Genomic DNA, 19644 nt, shown 5'->3' on the forward strand with positions numbered 1-19644 from the left:
GTTAACTAACCCAAACTGGACTATACAGTATATCCATACAGCACGACTATTATACTGAGATCAGCCACTAGGTGTCACAATAATCCAATTATCTACTGCCCCCTGACTTCCTTTATGTTGGGTCCAAGCATGAAACAACATTCATATTCATTTAAGAAGAAGAAAAGAAGGACAAGACACTTTTTGGGAAAAAAAAATAATTCTATTAAATTTATTTGTACATAAATTGTGCAACAAGTATATTTCCAGCCAAAGAAATCATTTCTTAAAAGCCTCACTCTTTCGTTACATACACTCTCAGAAATGGCTGGACGCATGTACTCACTCAAACCACTGTACAGCCCGTTACATTGTGCCCTGTGAAGACCAGCTGCAGCACTCATACGACTGACCACTGAAGTGTATGTGCCTCGAATTCAGAAATATCTCAATCAGTGCAAACAGGAGCCTGGCTGTGAAAAACAAGAGCACAGCACCAAGAACTCTGTATTTTAAGCTTAAGGCATGGTCAGTTTATGTAAGCCGTGTCACTGTTAACAAGATGTGTCAATGTCAAAGCAATTACACAAACTCCAAAAAGATAATGTAACGTAGAGGGTGTGTTATGTCGTTTGTGCCAGAAGAAAAGCAGAATATATCTGAAAAGTTAGAACAGCAGTAAAAGTGAAGAGGCTTTAGGCGAGATTTTTAAAAAGTGGAATGTATCCTGTTAAATACACAGAACAATTAAATATGGATACTTATTGTATGGGCTTTTTTTTTTTAATCTTACACACAGCAACATTTTAGCTACTGTTAAACAGCTCACATTTAATTCAGTCAGCCAAATACAAAAGTAGTCTACTCGAGTATCAGAAGCAGCACTGAACAACAATCGGTCTCATTCAGTTACTGGCATTTAGTGTGCGTCATGTAATAGAAACATTCTGTCAACCTCTGGCAATAAAGTTCTTTGATAAGGATATGTAAGGCCATCAAGATGCAAACCAGTGGCTTATGCTAATTAAGACTTTTCTTAATATCAAATATTAGTCAAAAATCTGTGCGCATTAAATCTTGCTTATTCGCTCATGCACATTTCCTTAAGGAGTGCTTCAACAGGCCAGCGCTAACAAAATTTGTGCAATTTTGAATAGTGAGCAAGCTCAAGTGTTATGATCGCAGCAATGTCATTGGATATTAGCCTCCCACATGGGGTCCTTGGATCTTACTTTTAAACTCTGGACATTTGTATAGAGAGGGCAGCAGGTTTCCACCAACTGCCAGAAGAGCACGTTATATTAAAAAGAAAATATAAGCCTGCAGGTGTGCTTAACATGGATATTGATGCAGTTATAACACTGAGAGCACCAAGGAGCGATCAGTTTTCTTCTATAAGGTTCAGATCCAATTCTGTACAGTCTCTTTCAAAAACAATCTTTTGTCCTCCATCTGCAGGCCTCCTTTCGTCTTCCTCTTCCTCACTTTCACTGAGCGGCCCGATGCTGGCTCTTCCCAGAAACTCTGCCGGAGAGAAAGCTGAACGTCGTTCCACCTGTGAGGTCACTGGAATCAAACCGCTACCTGGTCCATATGCAGGGCTCTCACGATTACCAATCTAAGCAGGAAAAACCATGTGCATCATGATCATCATGTTACTATTTTTATAGACAAAAATAATTACTGTCTTGCGTCCTTGCATCAAATAATAAGTGATAAAGATAAAGTGGTAAAACATAAGTGATGAGATAAAAGCAAAAAAAGAAAAAAAAAAAAGATCACAAAAGGTCTCAAAGAGAAGGCTACATTTAAGGAAAGTAGTGAACTTGATTGCTCACCAATACTATTAGCCTCCGTCACAGAGGTACTGTAACACTGATGGACCACCTTCCTTGCTCACCTGTGTCATCTTGCTGAAGTCGAGGACTGGCCTTGGGTAGGGCAGAACATCTGGGTCATGGCGCCTCTTTAAGCGAGGTTTGCGCATGTCACAGGGCTGCGAGTGGCAACGTGGCAAAGCAGGGTGGAGGCCACGCCTAGATGAGGATGGTGTGCTGCAGGCTGAAGTAGGAGACGGAGACAGCGCTGGGTGCTCCAAGTCAGAACGGCCATATTTCAAGGCTGAACCTGCACAGGGTTGGGGGGGCAAGGGCACCGTAGGAGATTTCTGAATGTGTACAGGGGAGAGGGAGAAGCGACGCTGCAGCACATAGTGTGAGGTCAGCGGGGCCGGTGAAGAAGAGCACGAAGAAGGCGTAGCAAAGGATGCAGAACATGCTCCTTTCAGTGTATCGCAGGGGTCCCATGGGAAGCCCCATGATATCAGGGAGTCAGACGATAGCGCTAAGCTAAAGAAGGTAGGACTAGCAGATGAGTGTATGGAGGAAGAGGGGAAGGAGGAACTAGGACCACAAAGTGGCAAAGAGCTGGCTCCAGAGCCTGAACTAGATGCTCCACCACTGTGACAGCTACGTTTCACTGGGGTCCAAACCCTTGATGCGCTGGGATGCCAGGTGGTGCGGCACTGAGACAGATCCTCTGGAACAGAGAGGGACCGGCAGTGGCGTTTTGGAGGTGGCGGAGGTGAACTTTGGAAAGCCTTGAAGGGACGTTCTGGTCTCTGGAGTGATTCTCCAGATTGAGAAGTAGGCCATAGTGAATCAAGTCCACAGGAGTCATCCAAAACACTGGCAACAGATGATGGATGTGTAGTTGAGGTGTAGCTCTCTGAAAATGCCAAAAAGATAAACATGAGGCCAATTTCCCCACTGGTCACAAATGTTGCTCTTAACTCACTAAACTTGCCTTGTGTTGTTTTATGAGCACTCCACGAGACAGTGGGACTGGAGCCCACTGTAGGTAATGACTGTAACAAACAGAATGACTTGTTTTCAAAATCAGAAGTGAGAAAACCAAGTCAATGAAACAAAATCAGTTTGAAGGACAAGACTTTGTTCCATCTAAACCATCCAACTCACCACATTCACACTGAATGAGAAGGCCTTGTGATAGGGTTCTTCTAAACTCTGCTTACGAAGTTGCTCTGTTATAAGAGTCACCATATTTGTAGCTATGATCCAGGGAGAGACATGGAGATGAGGAGATTTACCAAGGGCAGTGAAAGTGTCATTAGTCAGAGTTCTGGCGTGGTTTGTGGCGTCCCCTCTACACCTCAACCAGCCAGACTGACCAGGTTCCTCACTTTGCCACCAACATCTTTATGCAACCTAGAGAGGCAGGTGAGAATAGATTGAAACAAATTAAATAAGTGGTTAGACAAACTGCAGAGAAATCAAACTAGTTTAGTCATTGTGGGGCAGAGGGTACTTTCTAATGTTTGTTTTTCTGTTTGGGAAAGCCCACAGCAAGAGGAACAGAAAAGCTGCACACCAAACACTGACCACAGGTCTATGTGAACCAAGCTAGGGCTTATAAGTTGCCCTTTCATTCATGCAGGAGCAGAAGTTTATGCTCACTAAGGCGAGAATCACACATGGACATGAGGTGACCCTGAACAAAGCAGCACGTCACATTTCATCAAATTAAGTTCATATTGTCATTCCAAATGGGACTCCAAAGAAAATTTTATTTCGAAGGAGATGCAGACTACAACTCAAGTGAAAACTTTTGCAATCAAGTCAGTAGGGTCCAATAAACTGAAATGACAAAAGTTGTGAGTAGTAAAGAATGGAAGGGGGAGGGAAAGACTAAAAGGGAAAGGATGGAGGGGGAAGTGTGTGAAAAATGAATGGGACAGGGGCTGGAAGCATACCATAGTATCTTTGTAAAGGGGACAAAAGAATAGTGACCAGGTCTCAAGGACTTACTTGAGGCCAAACCAAATACAGTCCTGAACTACTCTACTTGTAATCAAAAACTTAAAAAAAAAAAAAAAAAACATTAGTTACTGAATGCACAAACACCTGAAGATTCCCCTGCAGTAGCCCATGTATGGAATCCCAGGAAGTCTATTACTCAGTGCTGTACATCTCAAATTGAAAGTAAAAGACACAGAATGACCGTTGCATTAAAATGTAACATGACCCATTAGCCTTTGGACTTCTGTTTAAAAGAATGTGTAGAGCACATGTAGGGTGGAAAACCCCCCTTCAAAAAAACCAAATATTAATCTAGCAACTTTGAGGCCCTTTGATGGCATTTATATTTCAGCTCACTTAAGAGACTTTCGTTCAATCACTGTTGAGTCAAGATGTGGCCTCCAGGGCCTTCCTCCTCCTTGTGGCAAACAGTGCATTTGCTAGCCTAGTTCCACATGCCACAAGACATTATTTAAGGGGCACAAGACCAAGCTTTTTCCACTGTCATGTCCTGAACACAATCAAGAGCTGTCAAGTAACTAGTATAAAACTTTAGCATCACTTTTCAGTGTGACTAGCAAACATACATTCGATCAGCATAAGAAAAAAAAATATAGGACGCTGTCGAAATGACAAGAAACCTCTAGCACAGCCACCTTGATAAAATAGCTTTGACTTAAGGACACTGTATTTAAAAAAAACAAAATTAAAAAAAAATATTTAAAAAATGGAAAACAAGCGAGTTTAACACAGTGTTGCGCAGCTTACTCAAACCACGTTTCTGCCCATCAGCTAAAATTCATGAACTGCAATCCAGCTGTTGTTCGTTACAATGTAACACATTAAAATAATGCTAAACTTACAGGATCGATAGGATTCCGATTATAGCCGGTGAGCAAGGTGGTATGTGGTAAGCTAGCTCACGAACACGATGCAGCCAGTGAAGCACCAAGTTGTCAGCTAGCTCATAGGATAAATGCACTAAAATTACTAGCGTCAGTTTATTACAATAGATCTGATTGCGACCGGTTAGAGGCTTGTCATTCCAGTCGGTTATAGCTACGTTTTGTAAGGCCAGTATGAAAATTTGCGTTCCTAAATTTAACGCTAACCCAACAGTCTATGTCTAAATCACTTGTAGCGTTAGCTTGGTCAGGCAGCTTGGTTGCAAGCTAGCATGCTACAGCTGTCTTGATGTATTACCTGCATTCAGGCGTTCCTAAGCAACCAAAGCTGCGCAGCGAGTGCACCGGGTGGCGAGCAGATTAACTGAGTATTTATAGCTTCTGGACGATACCAATTGAGAGGGTGTTTTTGTCACATGCCTTTACAACTGGTGATTCAAGAGATGCTTAAATGAGGTTTAGACATACCAAAAATGTATAACGTTTACTATTGTTTTTTTCTGTTGTTTTGGAGGAAATTAAACTGAACTCACAGCAAAACACATTGCAATTATTTTACGAGCTTCTGTCACTTTGACCGTCCCACAGTGACACCGTTCTGGTTAAAGCGAGAGCGTAATTTCAAATCTTCCTGTCTAACAATAAAGGCAAATGTATTTTATAATATAGGTCGAATAATAAAATATTTATTAAATTTAGATACCCTACCTTACCTGTGACAGGGGAAAAGAAAAGTTAAAACTACAAAGTGTTTGAACTTAGTGGGAAGTGAACTCAGCTCTGCCACCGACGCATGCGTATTGGGTCAGTTAGCGAAACAGTTTTCCATAAGTTTCTAGTCAATAGCTGTTATAGTTTATGGCATTGTATTTGTATCTGTATTTGGTATACGTGAAATTAAAAGAGCCAGAGATTAAGTTGTCATGGCGCAAGAAGAACTTCGGAAAGAAGAAACTCTTGCAATGAGGAATAGGCTAATCGGGTATGTAAGATGAAACTTGGTGTTTTCTTGGTGCTTGCTCACAGGCTTATTGTGCATATAGTGCAAATGACACGTATTGATTTCTTTGATTACAGACAGTCATGTAAACTGTTTTATTCAGAAGACCCGGTGAAAATAGTAAGAGCACGAGGACAGTATCTATTTGACGAAAATGGCAAACGCTATTTGGACTGTATCAGTAACGTCCAACATGGTAAAACATTATCATCCAGTCTCAAGTCCGTTTTTTCTAACCAATTAAAAAAATACAGTGTATTACACTTCTGCCACCTAGTGGCAGGACGTTTTAACGCCCTTACTGACATGTTGTATGTATGTTTTTCTAAGTGGGTCATTGTCACCCCGCCATCACAAAGGCTGCAGCAGCTCAAATGGACGTCCTGAACACAAATTCAAGATTCCTGCATGACAACATAGTCCTGTATGCTGACCGCCTGGCTGCTACCCTCCCCCAGAAACTGTGTGTCTTCTACTTTGTTAACTCTGGGTGAGTATTCTGTTGCACGCTCATACTCCTTAAAAAAAGCATTCTCTAAAGTACAATTACATCTTTTTTTTCCTGATAGTTCAGAGGCCAATGATCTTGCCCTACGCTTGGCACGTCAGTACACCCAACATGAAGATGTCGTAGTTCTTGACCAGTAAGTATTTTGCTCCATTGCAGCCCTTTCACCCCTGCAATTACACGTGCTTTTCAGTTATAATGAGCTCTCCTTCTACACTAGTGCATACCATGGGCATCTAATGTCTCTCATCGACATTAGCCCTTACAAGTTCCGGAAACTGGCGGGACAGAAAGAATGGGTTCATGTGGTGTGTAAATTTAGAAACCTATTATCACAAAAACTGCTACCCAGCAATAGACTCCTGCTGATCTCAAAGAACATGTTCTTTCATCCTCCCAGGCACCTCTACCAGACACTTACAGAGGCATATACAGAGAAGATCACCCCAACCCAGGCCAAGCATATGCTGATACAGTAAAAGACCTTATAGAGGATGTTCACAAAAAAGGCCGTAAGGTACACTATAACCCAGTTCCATGCAGGCTCAATAAAATCTCTACTACACACGCTCAGAACAGTGCTAATAATAAGCACATTACACTTATAGTGCATATTTATTATCTGTTTTTCTTTAGATCTCAGCCTTCTTTGCTGAATCCCTGCCCAGTGTTGGTGGACAAATAATCTTGCCCCAAGGATACTTTCCTAAAGTTGCAGAGTGAGTAATTCTTCAGTTATCTGGTTGTTTTTGCTCAGCTGGTTGTACAACAATGAAAGTGTGGTGCCTCCTTGTCGTATTCTCCACAGATATGTGCGCTCAGCTGGTGGCGTGTTTGTGGCAGATGAAGTCCAGACAGGTTTTGGGCGTGTGGGACATCATTTCTGGGCTTTTCAGCTTCAGGGAGACGATTTCTGCCCAGACATTGTGACCATGGGCAAACCGATGGGCAATGGGCATCCCCTGGCATGCGTAGCAACCACTGCAGAGATAGCTGGAGCTTTTACAGCCAACGGAGTGGAGTACTTCAATACGGTGACTATACAGAAACCTTAATGTAGCATAAATTAATGCCCGATCTCCACACACAACCAGGTATTTGATAATAATAGCTATTTTACCATTTTACCATTAATATTAAAATGACATTAAGAGAGAAATGTCATTTTAAGACTTAAAACGTACATTTCACTCACAGTTCCTGTGTTACTTTTAAATATAATGCTTTTATGCATATTCTAAAGATAAATCACTCATTTTACTCTCCAACTTCATGCAGTTCGGCGGGACTCCAGTTTCATGTGCAGTTGGCCTAGCAGTCCTTGATGTGATCGTGGAGGAAGACTTAAGAGGAAATGCTGTGAGGGTCGGAGCCCACCTAAAAGATTTGCTCACAAAACTGAAAGCACGACATGAAATAATTGGAGATGTCAGGTAAGGATGCTATGTCAGCGGTATCCTGCAGTTCATAGCACTTAAAAAATAACTAATTGAGCTGCCGTATAATGAAGTCCAGTGACTCTACTAATTAAAGCTTGCCTACAGACATGTCCATGTTTACAGTGCCTCGTTGACATCTCACTTTTATTTGCAGGTGTGGTGTTTTGATCTTACTTAATCTAAAAATGTTCAATTATTCAAATGTATAGAAATTGTCCTCCATACCCTATTATACATATATTTGGTAGTGTTTACCCTTTGCAGTATAAAAAGCTAGATATGAATGACAAAAATCTCAGATTTTCAGACATGGACTGCAAACCGCTGCTAACGTGAATACTTAACATGTAAATATATTTGACAAGTATGCTAATTCTTTCATAATTCCAATAAAAGGCCATGTCTTTATTTCTGTAGAGGTGTTGGACTATTTTTGGGAATTGAGTTGGTGATTGACAGAGAGAAGAAGACTCCTGCCACAGAAGCTGCAGCGCATGTGGTCAAGAGGTGAGGGACTGCAGTGCAACATATTAGTTATCAGTTAGTTTTTACATTTTATGTTTTTTAAAAAAAAGCTTACTCCCCAGTGCTGTTCTGTGATTGGAGTTTGTCCTCTTTATATCAGGTTGAAGGAGGAGGATCAAATATGTGTCAGTACTGATGGCCCATGGGAGAACGTCTTGAAGTTTAAGCCTCCCATGTGCTTCGGCATGGAGAATGCAGAGCTGGTGGTGCAATGTATTGATCGCATCCTTACAGGTTAGCTGACTAACATTGTAAACAAGGTTATATGCATGCTATCTACTCAGTCCATAAAAACCTCAACACCAAAATATAACCATTTCATTTTTTTCAGACATGAAAGCCAGTGACCTCAAACTGGAAAAGGAAGACATCTAAGGTTTGTCAAACCTGTAGAAAACATTTTAATTGCATCAGACAGAGTCAGGTGGTCACATTCATAATATTTAGAGGTAGAGATTAAAATCTGTTCTTGAGGCTCCAGTAGACCAAACAGCTTCACAGAACATGTTGCCTCTTCCACTCAACACAGACTACTGTGGGGGTTCACTTTAGAGAAGTTGGACTTCTATCTGGAAATTAATAATTCAGAGAATATCAAAGCGGTGACAGTGAATTTTAAATAACGGTACTGCTGGATCAGCGTCGTCATTCGTTTCAAACTATGCCCATTTAAAGTGAAATATCAATGCAAATGTTTTAGTCATTCTCATTTTCAACAGATCATACCAGTCACCTCTCTGATGACACCCCACAGACTGGAGGTAAACACTACAAGCCACAACATATCATTGCCACCTGGGAAATGTAGTCTACCAGAAGATGACATTTTGAAATTCCACACTTTTATAATACAAAATAAATAAATTAAAGAAAATATTGACAACTTTTTTTTTTTTTTAACTGTAATCCTGGTTCTTGTATCATTTTTCTGCTGACAGCAGTTCACATAATCAGCTGTGACTTAACACTGATTGGCAACATGTTCTTAATACACAGCATGGTAGAGTGAAGCACTTACCAGACAACTATAACTCCCGGACACATTCACAAAAATTGCTCAAGTATTGCAGTTTAACATCTAGTGGGGTGGGTGTTACACTCAGCAAGTTATCCTGCAGGTAGTGAAGCCCTCTCCCACAGCTTCCCATGGAGATGTTAACATTACTTGAGACGAAACAAGCAAGCCAGTTAACAGTACAAAAACATTTAACGTTAACTTTACAAATAATAACAGAAAGATCCATGTGTAATATAAACCAAAAGTTTATTTCTACCAATTTGCCAAAGACACTAGAGGAATGAATTTCCAGTGAGAGAGGGAATACCCTCTTACATTTAACAGGCTTGCGTTCAGTTGAATAACACTAGTAAAGCCACTTAAAAATTGCAGACATGATGGGGGAAGAATCTCCTTAAAAGCCAAAATAACAAAAACAACAACAACAAAAAAAACAAAACCAAATAATTGCTGGTTGTCTTTGTCTACAAGGCCTTCTGCAAATATTTATTTGACACTCTTACAAAGAACCCTTTGATTAGTATAAATCCCTTTTTTTTTTTTTTTTAAACCTCACCCCACATCTGAAGCCATGCAACTCACATCCAACACTCAGCATGGGAGAACAACAAAATCTATAAACACCAAAACAAAATGAAGAAACAAAAAAAAAAAAAAAAAAAAAATAGTTTTATTCGCGAGCTTTAAAAGCTCTTGCTCATCTGTAAATCCAGTAGACATGTAAAAATACAACCATACAATACATTAGATTCAAAAAGGTACCAAAAAGTACAGTAAAAATAACACTTCCATCACTGGAAATGTAAATGGACACAAAAAAAAACAAAACAAAAAACAATATAAAATAAAAAGTGGAAAAGTGACATTTGCTTCCCCAGTTCCTCACTTGATCTGTACAAATGGAGCATGAGTCCAAATTTTCTGCCAACTCCAAAGGAAAAGCCAGAGCCCATGTTCGCTGTAGTCAGACCATGGATCTCTTTTTCTTATTTACTTTAGACCTTGAGAGAAAAACACGGTGCTTAACGTTACTGAGAATAAACCAAATGCGGCATGCAGTTACACAAAGACAGACAGGTGCATGAATGAGTTTGACTGGTCAGTGATGGACAGACACACTTTTTGGACGGGGGCAGGGGCTGGGAAGGGAGGGGGACACGACCTCTAGCTGTTACACCTAGCACTTTGGTGAAAGGTGAAACAGTCCTTTATTCCCGCTTTCAACCACCACAAACTCGACGCGTACTGATCAAACAGTCGCAGTACAGGTTCATCTAAAGATGGCCGACAGGTGGAATGAATCCATCTCTAATGATCACAGACCCCACAAGGCGGCCTACCCTAACCCCACAACAATGCTGGAATGGACTTAGAGTAGATGGAGATCTCTGGGGTCAGAAGGCACTAATGGTTACAGCTATGTTCTCATACTACCACGGATGATGCAGAAATGCATACCTGCACTATGTGTGATCAGTATGGCTTGTAGCTACTCTGGTGCCCTCCACGTCTTGGAGTTTTCCCATAGCTTGTATTGCCCTGGTCTGGAGGACAAGAGAAAAAGGGACTGAGTTCTTCTGTACAAAAAGGAGGACCAAGAAAATAAAGTTTCTCTCATTCTGTTTCTTTTCCCTGGGGCCACTTATCGCTTACTGTAATCGTAGCCACCCCCATAGCCGTAATAACCAGCAGAGTAGTCATAGCCACCATAGCCACCATATCCGTAGCCTTGCTGTCCATAACCATAGCCCTGGTTGTATCCCTGGTTCCAGTAGTTGTTGTAGCCTTGATTCCAGTTCTGGCCCTGGCCTAGAAATAACAAGTAGAAAGCTTTTGTCACAAGTCTCCAGAAACAAATTTAGGCCATGATTGAAATCAAGAGTCTTCTGAAGTGCACACAGATTTCGTGCTTACCTCCACGTCCTCGCCCACGTCCACCGTATCCACGGGCACCGTACTGCTGCTGCAGGTAGACCTCTTTGGGCTGCGCGATTTTAATTTCACACTACAATGTCACACAAAGAGCATCGTGTTAAACGTTTGCAAAGACTTATAAATCTGGCTAACTAAATTTCAGCCGGCAAGCTTGCTGTGCCATTACCTTGCTACCACCGACATTGTGGTACTTCTTCTCCATGACTTTCTTCACCGAAGCCTCTTCTTTGTACGTGATGAATACGAATCCCCTCCTCTTCTCTGTCTTTGGGTCCTGCGGAAGCTCTATGGTGTCAATCTACAAACAAAGAAATCAGAGTTTTGTAGCAGCCACCTCCAATATACCCACTTAATTCCATTAGATGCTGACAGGTGCTTCTAATGTACCTCTCCAAAGGTCCCAAAGTACTCCTCAATGACCTCCTTTGAAGTATCAGGGTTGAGTCCGCCCACAAAGATTTTCTTTACTGGATCCTTCTTCATGGCCATGGCTTTCTTGGGGTCAATCTGTCTCCCATCTAGCCTGTGCTCCTTCTGTTCAAGAACCTATTAGACAAAGAAAAAACAAACACATGTAAAATTGCCCACATTGTGAAAATATGCCTCACGTGTCCACATAATTACATAACTTACCTTTTCTACGCTGGCTGCGTCTTTAAACAGAATGAAACCAAAGCCTCTTGACCGGCCTGTCTGCTGGTCCATTTTGATGGTGCAGTCTGTCACTTCGCCAAATTTAGAGAAGTAGTCTTTAAGATCCTTCTTGCTTGTGTCCCAGCTGAGACCGCCAACAAACATTTTCCTGAGCACAGGAGAAGGGACACTGTTAGCAGCTGCAGGCACCCCCCCACTAACAAGCTTCACACAGTAGTGGTAGTGGGTAGAACCAGGGGTGTAGATATACAGGCTGTCCCAAAACATCTGGTGACCCAGTAATGTAGGGGGGTAGGTAGGTAGCACTTGCTTTAGCTTTTAGCCGTTAGCCATCTTTCAAGGCCGGTTTAATAAAGTGAGAAATCCCCATGGTAGAGGCACAGCACCCACCCCGTATCTGCTGCTTTTCTAAGCAACTATATATTAGATTTAATCTTTACAGTGGCGCCCATCCCCCCCCTCTCCGCGCTGCACATGGCGCCAACAAAAGGCCGGTTGAACAAAGAGCCGTGGCAAACCGCTAGCGCTCATTAGGGACGCCTGCTTCCTTCACAGATTCACAGCAGGCCTCTTAAACTCACCCGGCATCCTCCTCGCCCTTGCTGGCGTCGATCTGGCCTCCTTCCGTGCCGCCGTTTTGCGAATTGTCGTCGTCCTCGGGCCCTGCGTCCTCTCCGCAGTCATTCGCGGCGGCGCCGTCGTCGTCGTTCCCCTCCTCAGTGAGGCCGGCTCCGTTAAAATCATCGTCGACTTCGTGGCCGTTTTCCGATGTTTCCATGTACTGTTGCTCTGACTCAGACATTTTGCACAATTATACCTAAGTCCCCCAACACAAACAAGATAGAGTAAGGAATTAGTGATACAGTTGTGGGGGTTATATAATGTGTCATGCCGTGCATGCCTCGCCATTTCCATGGTGCCAATACGTGCTTTTCCCACCATTTTGGCCGGCGCGATCGCGTTCCCTGCATTCAGAGAGCCCCGCTTATTACCGAGTGCCGGGAAATGGCCACAGAGTTACGTTCACTTACACATCACAGTAACCAAACTGCATCTTTAGCGCATTACTGCCAAGGGCAAATATTAGAAAAGTTGTACACATATGTATCGCGCTGATAAGCCGAGCCGGGACTATGCAACTCAAATTCGCAGTTACGTAATGCCGAGGCCGATACGGCCGCAATATCAGTCTACAGTTTTAATAACTACAAAAATTACCTGCACGTACCCCAAAAAACAACTGTTTAAAAAATAGATAGATTACAAGAATCGCATTACTTACGTGACAATATAATGAGAAAAAACTAATCAGGCTAATGAAATACAGAAACGTACTTACTAATCACACAACCGGAGAGCTCTCTTCAAGATGGATTCTCCCACACGACGGCAACTCGTGGTTGGTTTTCTAGAACCAGCAGGAGAAAAAAACGACCTTTTTGCGCAGAAGCCCTCTGATTGGAAAATCTCTGCTGCCATTCACGGCACCGACCAATGGCATGTAAGACAGTTTTTTTCTGTTTTTCTACAAAAGATGTTCACGCCTCGAGAACTCAGGAAGGAACTCAGAGTACTTTCAGAATGGTGTGTTCACTGCTCGGTAATTTCAGCTCCACTCAAGGAACTTGGTCTGAAAATTACCAGTGAAGTTTTCATTATTAATAAAAAAAAAAATCATAAAGTGACGTCATCAAGTTATATCCATATTCATAGAGTGCAAGATATAGGTAAAACAGCTCAGATAAAGTAACAAAACACACTGGCACAGTAATCCATTAATAATCTATTTTTTCCTTATTGATTATTTAAATAGGGAAGTAGCCCTGAACCTTCACTCAGTTTAATTCTTTTGCTCTCACCTGTGAAGACTTGTGAAGGAGGCTTAGAAAACACAACAGGGCCCAAACTACAAAATCCAAACCACTGACCAGCGGTAAAAAATTAGAAGGTCAAACTGAAGTTAAAAGAAAAGTAAAAAGATGAACCACCGCTGTTCTTAAACAGTTTGATGATGAGAGAAGGATTAACCTCCACCGGAGTGATGGAAAGCCCAATATACGGAGAAAGAAGGGATCTGCTTATCTGTGAAGCACAGTGGCGGTTGTGGCATGAGAGGTTTTGGCCATCACCAGATCTTTACCCAGCTGAACATTTCAACTCATGAAGAAAAGACTGAAAGGACAAACCCTGAAAAAGGTGCTGAAAAAGAACCCTGGAGAGACATAACTAATGAAGAGACTACTAATGAACTAATGAAGAAATAAGAAATATGATGAAGTCTATGGGTCATAGAATTGATGTAGTTATATATATTCTATGTTTTAAAAAAAACACATTTAGATGCCAGTAACGGCAATAAAAAAAAATGAAACTGATCTCTCTTCTCAAATTCATCTTTTGGTTTCACACTCAAATGTCTTCAGTGCACAGTAAAAGCTAATTGATTGGCTTGAGGTTGTAATACACACAATTGTATATGTATAATCAGATACAAAAGCATTGAAGTGTGTTGACAGAACTCATAATTTTCTGTCATTCTTTTTCTAAATCCTTTTACCAGAAATATGTGTGTGATAAAAGGATATACACTTGGGTTATAATGCTTCAGTCCATTTATTTAAGAAAAAAATATATCCTGAGCTAGTCATAAGCACTTGTGTTTACAGTATAAGCAGCTTTCTGTATACCTGGTGAGTTAGGAACAAACAGAGTCACACACTGCAGAACAAAATGTTCACAGCTGGGTAACTGCAATCATCCGTTTCCAACAATCTTAGCATATAAATGTAGGAAATGGTATTGGAAGTACCCTCTTACTGAATAAGCAGACCCAAATGCACAAATAAGTTATTATTTTCACTAATAGTGAATCAATCTGAGTGGAGCAACAGCAACAGAACTGACTCAAAATCAAATATTGCTTGACTGTGTTTATTGTGTTATGGTGTGTTGATACCTGTGCATTCCTGTATTATCCTTTTGTGTTGCACATTTCGATGTTTTTTTCTTCGCTACCTAGCCTGACCTGTCTCCCCAATGTGATGTTTGTATTGTATGTACGGTCGGCAAGGTCTGTCATCTCGGTTGTGAGCAAAAGACCTGCAACTGACAAATAAAGGTTATCTCATCTCATCATCATCAAAATCAAATAAAGTTATTGAGTGTTTTGTCAACAAGTAACATTCTGATCTCAGCTGGGTTCATACAGTCGACCCAGGTTATCGGATGGATTCAGTGCAACCATGTTCACTACTTCAAAATGCACTCTTTTTAAACAGCGTCATTTGCAGACCCTATAAAATTGTTTGTCCTGTTATTTGGTGCTGCCAAATATTTACTCTGCTGTCTACTGCCTTGTCGACCAGCAGTGTTACCTGCTGGGTTGGAGATGGAGTGGCTCTTCGACATTAAACAGTCACCAATAGTATTATTGCCAATAATACTGAATACTTTCTTTCCCCCTTCCAAGTCAGATGGTGCACTGTTTTGTACGGAGGATAAAAGAAATATTTAACATGGCCACTTTTACCTAAAAGTAACTTTCATATCCTTCCAACAAAGTCAAGTTCACTCACAATGAGACTTCTTTAAATATCTCAAGGTAAAAAATGACATAAGATCACACACGAGTGACTTTGAAAGTGCAGCACCAGACACACGTATTTTCCCAGCTAGGGCTAAAACCACTGCAACTCAATGGGAAGTAGACCTAGGTTAACAATTATCAGAGGATATATGGGACATAAGTTTGAAAAATATACTTTGTCACAACACTGTATGTTCAATTAGTGCCAAACCTGCTGTAAAATAGTTTAAGGAGCTGCCCAAATCAAATTATTCAAAGATTAAATTACAGAGAATATTTCCAGACCTTTCATCCCAGCGTGATAAAGTTAGGTTCATAAGTAATCGCCACCATAGATTTAAAAACACAGACACACAAGATTCAAATTACAGTGCAACTTTATTTCAGGGAGTTAGGCAAAAGTGTTGCATGACCCTTCAGGAATGACAGCCAATTGTACACGCAGTCCCCCATTTTCAGAGGCTCAAAGGTAAATGGACAAACTAACACAACTTTACATTGAATTGTTCTTAATGCTTAGAAAGTGCTTTGAGAGTTCAAACCTTACTACAAGCAGTAAGAAAGTGCTTTCTTTCTTTTATGAAAGCTTAATTCAACCAAACATTTTTGTTTGCCTTTAATGAGAAAATAACCTACTCTACCTCCTGAGCCACAGCCATTTTTGATGCATTTAGTTAAAGGTTAAGAAGTTGTGTCTATATTTAAGTGATAAGAAGACTTTTAACTTTCATCCATCCATCCATTTTTCTAACCCAAATTCTGGGGCTTAGGTAAGAGGTGAAGTACAACCTAGTCAGATCACCAGTCTATTGTTGATTTATGCCAGAAAGCAAACAGATGCTTACGACTGAAAATATGATTTATTTCATTATATCGTTGAACAGATTCATTTCTCAGTCAAAAAGAAAGACATTAAACTCTGTGCTCATTGCTCCTTTTTCCCCACTGTTTGCCTCTCATTGCTCCTCTTCCACAACGACTGCTTCACATATTTGAGGTTGGTCTGGGTTGTTTTGGATGAGCCAGTCTGCAAGCCAAATCTATCAGGAGCAAACATACAATCCCCATGTTCACAAAGCTCTAAACAGCTGGCTAATGACTGAACACGTATAGCTTCTAATACTTACAATGGGGTTGAGTGGCTTGTTCATGCAGAGCTCAGTGAGCCCGCGTAGCAGAACTGGGTTTATATACCTGCTCAGGTATTCTTCATTTTCTTCTCTTGAGGGTAAGGGTTCAATTATAGCTGCATAAAAAACACACAGGTCAAAGAATGAAAAGCATTCAAAACACTTGCATATGCACAAGATCTCTATGTATAGAAGATTATGTGTGTGTGTGCAAATTACTTACAGTTTGGGAACATGAATTTGATCTCCCTTACAGCTGCTTGAAATGAATCGCTTCCATGAAGGGCATTTTGTAGCTCAGAAGTGCCATATTTTGCTCTAAGGCTGAAGAAAAGTACAGCATTCTTTATTTGTACATCTGCGTATGAGTTTTAACAGAGCTGACCTTTAACCCATACCTTTGATAAAAGTAATATACCAAGCCTTGATGATGGGTCAGTCAAAGGACATGGTGAACTAAAATTCTGAGGCTGAGATCCAGAATTACAATCAAACACTGTAAGTTATATACAAGTCAAATTTATATAAAAAAAAATGCCATGTAAATAATACACATTATTACTGTTATTCATTTGTCTGAGTCCAAGGATGGGGCAGGTTTGCAGAGAAATATTCAAGTGCTTTTACACCAAAGTGTGAGCATGCTGCACAGTATACTGTATATTGTGTAATAATGTCAGTCTTTGATTTTCTTCTATTCTATTCAAAATCTAATTACACCCCACTTTTCATTATCCCAAGCAATGACACTGACCACTCTGGATGGGTTTCTCTGGCCTTGGCACTGTTGACAGGTCCTATGATGGACTTCCAGTGGGCGATAGCATTGTCGCATGCTAGCATCAAGGCAACGATGGGGCCAGAGCTCATGAAGGCCGTCAAGCTGGGGAAGAAATGCTTTCCATACTCCTCTGCGTAGAAATCACTGCATTGCTCTGGACTTAGCAGCAGCTTCCGCTTCTAATGCAGGGATTAAATATTGGATATGACAGAGAAAGCACATATGGTGGTGAACACAGTCATGATTTATCTCTAACCACATCAGATACAGTAGATCAGTTTAATTTCAGTAGGCTGGTATTCTGAGGCTATTTGCTATTTGCATATGCATACTTCAATTGCTTTTACCATGTGCAAAAATAGTTTGTCCTGTCATATTTAATCAGCCAATCACGTCACAGCAGCTCAATGCATTTAGGCATGTATGCATAGTCATAGATCTTCTGAAGTATAAACTGAGCATCATAATTTGGCATAAACAACACGAAAGCATGGATCCATCCTGCTTTGTATCTATGGTTCAGGATGGTGGTGGTGGTGTAATAGTGTGGGGTACATTTTCTTGGCACACTTCAGGTACCAGATGTACGATCGATTTATGACACAGTATACCCATCTTCTGATGGCTGCTTCCAGCAAGACAACGCGCCATGTCACAAAGCTAAAATCATCTCAAACTGGAATGTTTCCGACAACCATGCTATGAAACATTCAGGTGGTTCTGAGGGAAAAGGGGATCCAGGTTTACTAGAAATAAAGTGCCCAGTGATTGTATTATCAACTATTGTTTGTTATTATTGTTGTTAAGTTATTGTCTTCGTCCCATCACCCCCAGCCAGTTGCATCAGATGTCTACCCCTGCCTGAGTCTGATTCTGCTACAGGCTTCTTCCTGTTAAAAGGTAGTTTTCCCTCCCACTGTTGCCAAATGCTTGCTCAAAGAAGGACGTTTGATTGTAGGGTCTTTACCATAGAGAATAAAACACCTTGAGGTTACTGCTGTAGAGATTTGACGCTGTATAAAATAGAATTGCATTGGATATTAATGCCCTTTATTGGAAAACCTTTGCGCTACTGATATCTGCAAAGGAAGAAAATCTATTACTTTTAAAAGGGGCATTTATATGAACGAAGATATCACACTTCTTATAATAGAAAATAGATAAATTATTTCCTCAAAAATCCTCAGCTGGATAGCCTCGTCCCTGTCACAACAAAGTGCACCCCACAGTTCTCATCTTGTAATTTACCAACGTAAGAAACTTTAACATACCTGCAGGATGGTGAAGCCCGACTTGAGGATAATATTCTCTATCTCCGCAGCTTTGTCGATGGCATCTGGTTTAATAATGGCCAGTGTTCTTTCCACATAAATACGAAGAGGTGAACTTTCATCCATCTCCTCTCGCTCGCTAACATCAAATCAGACAGACGCTTGTAACGTTTATCTTTATGATATTAATTTACTTAATATTAATAACAGCTGGCAATGAAGAGTTTGAGTAGCCTCATTATAAAAATGGTTGTTTTTTTAAAAGCGAAACTGCGATTACTCGTTCAATTAAACCACTGACCCACCTTCTGGATGTGTATGTCTGTTGCTAGGATGCACGTGTACGGCACCGCATGCAGGACAATTCTTACGATGTAAAAACTCGCGAATTCAAAGGTTCAATAAATATTTGTCCCCCTTCGTCAAAAAAGTATCAGCTTCTCTTAAATCTGTTTAGTTACATAAAATCTTGCCAAATATCTCAGGGTATAGTAAGAATCACAATAAACATGATGTGGGAGATTATGTTATAGCTCAGTGAAGAAACCTTTTCGTGGATAGCTGTACTTGTATGCCCCCTTTTTGCGTGGCAATAACTATTAACAGTGTTATTCCAGCAGCAGATCTGATAATCAGACTTTTTTCGTGACTCGAAGATTTTGCAAACCAAAGTAATTTAAATATGGAGGACTGTCACATTGGGGTACACAGTATAAGGGGGCACCTTACCACCCTGGTTTAACTACCAGGATGACAGTGAAAATACTTTAAAGCAACACTTAAATATTACTAAAGTAGACATTAATGCTTTTCAAAGGGCATTTAATTGACTATTTGAGGACTTTTACTGCACATATTTAAAGTTGAGCCTCTTTGTATACAGATCACATCAAACCTTCATACTCTGTAGCATTGCTGCTCTGTGACCTGCTTCTCTCTCTTGACTCAGGGAGTAGGAACAGTAGACCTGACCCTTCATATATTTGAAATCTTATTCGTAAAACAGATACAGAGATAAGAGGCTTTTATCATTCAGGGAGCATCTGTAACATGATCTGAAAAGTAACCATTAACTAAAGATATCAATTGAGTAAA

General features: G+C 40.8%; 4 protein-coding genes across 7 annotated transcripts; 1 reads left to right on the top strand and 3 right to left on the bottom strand.

Moving 5' to 3' along the window:
• Positions 1-186: 186 nt before the first annotated feature.
• Positions 187-5487, bottom strand: LOC309715366 (protein FAM53C-like). Of its 3 annotated transcripts, none has more exons than XM_082548421.1 (5): positions 5416-5487; positions 2958-3206; positions 2785-2845; positions 1880-2706; positions 187-1597 (listed from the first exon to the last, which is right to left on the bottom strand). In XM_082548421.1, the coding sequence occupies exons 2-5, from the start codon at positions 3039-3041 to the stop codon at positions 1361-1363; spliced, it is 1209 nt and encodes a 402-aa protein (XP_082404547.1). In that variant the 5' UTR covers positions 3042-3206; positions 5416-5487; the 3' UTR covers positions 187-1360. The 3 variants fall into 3 exon arrangements, with proteins under 3 accessions (XP_082404547.1, XP_082404545.1, XP_082404546.1); XM_082548419.1 differs by lacking the exon at positions 5416-5487 and adding an exon at positions 5001-5182; XM_082548420.1 differs by lacking the exon at positions 5416-5487 and adding an exon at positions 4661-5061.
• Positions 5488-5495: 8 nt separating this feature from the next.
• On the top strand, positions 5496-9631 carry phykpl (5-phosphohydroxy-L-lysine phospho-lyase). Its single transcript, XM_082548413.1, has 13 exons — positions 5496-5684; positions 5780-5898; positions 6033-6192; positions 6272-6346; positions 6431-6518; positions 6611-6727; positions 6847-6929; positions 7019-7244; positions 7489-7643; positions 8067-8156; positions 8275-8408; positions 8506-8550; positions 8894-9631. Exons 1-12 carry the CDS (start codon positions 5626-5628, stop codon positions 8547-8549), a joined length of 1350 nt encoding a protein of 449 aa, XP_082404539.1. The 5' UTR covers positions 5496-5625; the 3' UTR covers position 8550; positions 8894-9631.
• Positions 9422-12598, bottom strand: hnrnpaba (heterogeneous nuclear ribonucleoprotein A/Ba). The gene is made up of 8 exons (XM_082548449.1): positions 12363-12598; positions 11761-11929; positions 11515-11673; positions 11294-11425; positions 11107-11197; positions 10846-11001; positions 10651-10736; positions 9422-10193 (listed from the first exon to the last, which is right to left on the bottom strand). The coding sequence occupies exons 1-7, from the start codon at positions 12581-12583 to the stop codon at positions 10666-10668; spliced, it is 999 nt and encodes a 332-aa protein (XP_082404575.1). The 5' UTR covers positions 12584-12598; the 3' UTR covers positions 9422-10193; positions 10651-10665.
• A 2833-nt stretch (positions 12599-15431) lies between these two features.
• nme5 (NME/NM23 family member 5) lies at positions 15432-19249 on the bottom strand. Of its 2 annotated transcripts, XM_082555315.1 has the most exons (6): positions 18855-19249; positions 18550-18688; positions 17252-17457; positions 16721-16821; positions 16495-16613; positions 15432-16407 (listed from the first exon to the last, which is right to left on the bottom strand). In XM_082555315.1, exons 2-6 carry the CDS (start codon positions 18673-18675, stop codon positions 16324-16326), a joined length of 636 nt encoding a protein of 211 aa, XP_082411441.1. In that variant the 5' UTR covers positions 18676-18688; positions 18855-19249; the 3' UTR covers positions 15432-16323. The 2 variants fall into 2 exon arrangements, with proteins under 2 accessions (XP_082411441.1, XP_082411440.1); XM_082555314.1 differs by having other exon boundaries at positions 18550-19247.
• Between the last annotated feature and the right edge of the window lie 395 nt (positions 19250-19644).

The sequence above is a fragment of the Aulonocara stuartgranti genome (genome assembly GCF_965226115.1).
Source record: "Aulonocara stuartgranti genome assembly, chromosome: 2".
Taxonomy (NCBI): domain Eukaryota; kingdom Metazoa; phylum Chordata; class Actinopteri; order Cichliformes; family Cichlidae; genus Aulonocara; species Aulonocara stuartgranti.

Coding starts and splice junctions, on each gene's coding strand:
- hnrnpaba (XM_082548449.1), bottom strand. CDS start 12,583: ATGTCTGAGTCAGAGCAACAGTACATGGAAACATCGGAAAACGGCCAC. Junction 11,930..12,362: donor AAGGGCGAGGAGGATGCCGG/GTGAGTTTAAGA, acceptor TCCTGTGCTCAG/GAAAATGTTTGTTGGCGGTC. Junction 11,426..11,514: donor ACTTTGGGACCTTTGGAGAG/GTACATTAGAAG, acceptor CTTTGTTTGTAG/ATTGACACCATAGAGCTTCC.
- LOC309715366 (XM_082548421.1), bottom strand. CDS start 3,041: ATGGTGACTCTTATAACAGAGCAACTTCGTAAGCAGAGTTTAGAAGAA. Junction 2,707..2,784: donor TGCTCATAAAACAACACAAG/GCAAGTTTAGTG, acceptor TGGCATTTTCAG/AGAGCTACACCTCAACTACA. Junction 1,598..1,879: donor ACTTCAGCAAGATGACACAG/GTGAGCAAGGAA, acceptor TTTCCTGCTTAG/ATTGGTAATCGTGAGAGCCC.
- phykpl (XM_082548413.1), top strand. CDS start 5,626: ATGGCGCAAGAAGAACTTCGGAAAGAAGAAACTCTTGCAATGAGGAAT. Junction 6,193..6,271: donor TTCTACTTTGTTAACTCTGG/GTGAGTATTCTG, acceptor TTTTCCTGATAG/TTCAGAGGCCAATGATCTTG. Junction 6,347..6,430: donor GATGTCGTAGTTCTTGACCA/GTAAGTATTTTG, acceptor CTTCTACACTAG/TGCATACCATGGGCATCTAA.
- nme5 (XM_082555315.1), bottom strand. CDS start 18,675: ATGGATGAAAGTTCACCTCTTCGTATTTATGTGGAAAGAACACTGGCC. Junction 17,458..18,549: donor CGGGCTTCACCATCCTGCAG/GTATGTTAAAGT, acceptor TCCCTGCATTAG/AAGCGGAAGCTGCTGCTAAG. Junction 16,408..16,494: donor ACAAGCCACTCAACCCCATT/GTAAGTATTAGA, acceptor TGCTCCTGATAG/ATTTGGCTTGCAGACTGGCT.